Source organism: Gregarina niphandrodes (assembly GCF_000223845.1).
Source record: "Gregarina niphandrodes unplaced genomic scaffold scaffold00031, whole genome shotgun sequence".
NCBI lineage: Eukaryota > Apicomplexa > Conoidasida > Eugregarinorida > Gregarinidae > Gregarina > Gregarina niphandrodes.
The window spans coordinates 161869-166119 of NW_011645800.1; the positions used below are offsets into that span (position 1 = coordinate 161869).

The following is a 4251-nucleotide window of genomic DNA, read 5'->3' on the forward strand; positions in this document are numbered from 1 at the left end:
ATAAACATGCATTGACGACAGCACAACAGCGAATAGTAACGAAGCTACTGCAACAGAAAGTTAAAGACAACGACATACTAAAGTTCTTTCGTAGTTAGTATAAGGTGTTGGTTGGTCATGCACCAAGCAAGGCGATCTGTAAACTCGTCGTATGTGCCGGATTGTTTAAGAGCCTCGTAGATGTGAGATCTTAGTTGGATTCGTAGATTAATCTTCGCGGCATGGTCAGAAGTGGCGGCCGGCCTTAAATAAACCCGAAGCTTCCGTAGCGCAACCCCCTTCGAACCCCCATCAGCGCATCCTTCCCCACACACTTCATAAATCCTTCTGCGGTCAAGAAGCAGACGACTGTCATAACCGCCGTCGTCGTTCACACCTATCATGACAGCTGCCGACATCATATAAGGCGAGCAATTCGCCAGGTGGCTCCGGGAGCAGCTGTGTGTCCCTTCTACTTAGCGATTTGGTGACAAATGATGCATACAGCAGGGGGACACCTGGTGGAAAGATTTCAATGCGCTGGCGCTTGAATCATATCGTCACCCCAGCCATCCTGCCCGCTGCGACGACCTTTACAACCCTTTCTGTAAAACTGAGCAGGTCCACACACTCCTCAACGGTTTCGGCAACCTTATGAACTTCCGGGACATTTTAGCAGGAGGAAAAGAATTCGTCATGAGTGGACTGATGAAGCCTGCGGGTTATAGCGCGCTGTTGGATATGAAGCAGACAGAGCAGGGTATAAAGTTGATAAAGGAGTTCTTCCAGCAGAACCTTTCGACGGAGTTGCGCCTACGCCGTGTCACGGCACCGCTGTTTGTATTGCAGGGTCTTGGACTCAACGACGACCTGAACGGCGTGGAGCGAGCCGTGACGTTCCCCATTAAGGCCCTAGGCGACGCGCGGGCTGAGGTGGTGCATTCACTGGCTAAGTGGAAGCGGGTATCACTGGCGGAGTATGGAATCGAACCGGGTTATGGCATATATACAGATATGAATGCCATCCGCGCTGATGAACAACTGGACAACCTCCACTCGCTCTACGTGGACCAATGGGACTGGGAAGCGGTTATAACCCGGGATCAGCGCACTGTGGAGCATTTGAAGGACGTAGTGGAACGGATTTACGGAGCTATCCGCCGAATGGAGTACCTCACCTGCGAAACGTATTCGCAGCTGCGTCCTTTCCTGCCGGAAAATATCACCTTTGTGCATAGCGAGGAGCTGCTGCAGATGTACCCTGACAAAACGCCTAAGGAGCGAGAGGACGAGATATGTCGCAAATACGGGGCCGTGTTCCTCATCGGCATCGGCGGCCGGCTCAGCGACGGCAAGAAGCACGATGGTCGTGCGCCCGACTATGATGACTGGTCTACTGTAGCCGAAGACGGCCGCACCGGCCTTAACGGCGACATTCTCATTTGGTACCCCGTACTCGGTCGCTCCTTCGAGCTCTCGTCCATGGGGATACGCGTTGACAAGGAAGCACTGCTGCGCCAACTAAAGACCGAGGGCAAGGAGGACCGACAGCAACTCTACTTCCATCAAAAGCTGATGCGCGATGAGCTGCCGCTGAGCATCGGCGGAGGAATCGGTCAGAGCCGCCTTTGTATGCTGATGCTGCACAAGGCTCACATCGGCGAAATCCAGGCCAGCATCTGGCCAGAAGACATGCGACGCGAATGCCGCGAGCACGGCATGCCGCTTATCTGACAATTTTACTGGTCATGAAGGGACCATTTTTGGTGTGTGCGCGCGCGCGCGCGCGGGGGAGAAAAACCTTTCCAGCTGAAAGTTTGAATGAATGCATCCCTCGACGGGGGAACTTGTTATCACCATCACTCACGTCCACCATCACTCACGTCTTCAACTATCCAGCTTGTATGGTCATTCACTTGTTTAGCATCGGGTCGTTGTTCGGGCATCGGGTCGTTGTTCACTTTCACCTTCTGGTTGTCACAGCGGTGAGTCCTTGATGCGTTGTAGCACCCTGCTCACGGTAAGACGAACCTCTAAGCAAGTGATTCCCCGTCACCGTCCTTACCATGCCGCTCATGCACCGATGGACGGATCGAATCACGGAACTAGTGTTGGTCGTGGACAGTACGGCGAGCGGGTGGGCCCAAGCCGTCGTTGCATGATCTCAAGAACGGAATACAGGTGCCACCAGTGTGGGCAGCCCAACGGTTGGGTGCAGTAACAGTTGAGGACGCCGAACACGTCACGGCTCCATGTAGCGACGCCGTGGTGTGAAGTCGCAGATCAAGACTAGAAGCGAAGTAACACCAGAAGCGTGGCCAAACAGAAGCCCTCTTGGGCAAGTGCTGTAGTCGGTTGAAGAACTGATGGGTGTAGCACAGGAAGAACGATCGAAAAGAATGTTCCAGCCAGAACAGCCGGGGAATGCCAGCGCTCGCTATTATTATGTACGTTCTTCGGGAAGAGAATCTGAAGGCATCCCAGAGAACCCTTCCATTGCCAGCGCTCAGTAAGCTTTGTTACCTAGACAGAATCATCCACCCAAACGGGTATGGTCAACTGTTAACAAGAGCTACCTTCGTCCTCACGCCGTGGTTAATATCGGGTGCGTTGGAACTGCAGCAGGAGAGAAACTATAGAAATAGATCCATCGAGCACAGTTGCACTATGTTCTGTAAAAACCACTTGGCTTCAGAGCCCAGACAGAACGGATTCCCCTGGTTCGTTGAGTGATCTCGCACACAAGTTAGTCTCAAAAGTTATAATTTTTTGCGCTATCTTTGCGTAGCGATAACCGCATACGTCAGCATGGACAGCCTCTTCGATTGTACCCTGCTCGCTCCACCCCATTCGAAGTCGCAGGTCGTCCTTGTCACAACTCTAGCAACGCGTCGACTCGCACTGCTTCGGGACGCTCCAACGGCAACTCATTTGAATACGTAGCATCTGTTTCTGCCAACGCTGTGCCAACCCGGCAGCCGGATGCGGCATGCTGTTCCGACATGGGGCCGTCACATACAGCCAGCATTTTCAACACACAAGGCCTCCCTTGAACTCAGTCCCCCACCGACTAGCACAGCAAGTGGTGCTCCAAAATACCTGTACCGACGCCTGTAACAGTGTCTAAACACCTCTACTGCCGCCGCAACGTGTGCTATGATCGATCACAACTATCAGGTAATGTACCCCGCCTCCTACTGACCTCCGACCAACCAGATCTAGCTAAACAAGCTGCTTGAATCGGTCCCTTGAAGACCCAGCACCTGACACACAGGCGCAGTAAACAACCGACGACACAACAGGCAGTCTCTGCAGAAATCTTCTCCTTGGTAACTCCAGGCTACCAGAAATACTTCGCGATCAGTCTCCGCATCCGCTTCGCCCCCCCGGTGTCCTCCGACCCACCCGTCATTTGGTCTCTTCTGTACTCCAGCGGAACATACACACTTCCAGTTCGATCCCTCACCCAGACAGTTCGGTCCCCGCGCCCTCGCATCTTCACCCGTCCGCGCGACCATCTCACTAAAGTAAGTTCTGGTGATCAGCCTTTTTCGTAAAAGGAGCACACACAAGTAGTCTTGTCACCTTTCCGTGAATAACGGGTAGCATACAGCTCCCTTTCTCGTGTGTCCCACCTCTGTTGACATTCGTCCAATTCCTTGCTGCCGAATTCGTCCACATTCTTCACATGCCTGCCATACCAACAATCTTGCCTACAAACACCGGCATATGTCTCTTCAAATACCCGATCCATAACCTGCCGCAAGAGTATGGCCGAATTCTTTGCACCAAGCGGCATCCCGGTGTGCTCGGGTACGCCTCTATGAGACACAAACGCCGTGTATTGTCCAGAAGTCATCATTACAATCCAGGCACACGCAGCACCTGTGACCAGCAGCCAAATGTGGCCGCTCCCCCATCACCGGGATCGAATAGGCATTCAGAGTCTTTTCCTTGTTCAGCATCCTATAGTCAATGCAAATTCTACACTCCATTCTTTTAATCTGCAAGACTGGCTAGTAGAGACAGTCGTTCTTCAGCGTTTGTAGAGACTGTCGTTCTTTATAGTAATTAGTGTGTAGTTTGGTTTACTAAGATTTAGGACTAAGATTCAGTGTATTTTTTATGTTGTCCCTCGTTGGAAGGTCGTTGGCACTGCTTGGTTTCGTGCAGAGTGATCTGCCTGCCGCCGGCGATGACCTCTGTATCCATTTGAATAATGATACCGGGAATTGTGTGTCAACGAAAGGCGGATCTACCAACGAAACATGT

General features: G+C 52.3%; 2 protein-coding genes across 2 annotated transcripts; one reads left to right on the forward strand and one right to left on the reverse strand.

Annotated features, from left to right (window-relative positions):
- Positions 1-633: 633 nt before the first annotated feature.
- Positions 634-1713, forward strand: GNI_127630 (aspartate-ammonia ligase; the record flags this gene model as incomplete). The annotated part of the gene is made up of 1 exon (XM_011133755.1): positions 634-1713. One exon carries the CDS (start codon positions 634-636, stop codon positions 1711-1713), a length of 1080 nt encoding a protein of 359 aa, XP_011132057.1.
- Positions 1714-3520: 1807 nt separating this feature from the next.
- GNI_127640 (hypothetical protein) lies at positions 3521-3838 on the reverse strand (the record flags this gene model as incomplete). Its single annotated transcript, XM_011133756.1, has 1 exon — positions 3521-3838. The coding sequence occupies one exon, from the start codon at positions 3836-3838 to the stop codon at positions 3521-3523; it is 318 nt and encodes a 105-aa protein (XP_011132058.1).
- Between the last annotated feature and the right edge of the window lie 413 nt (positions 3839-4251).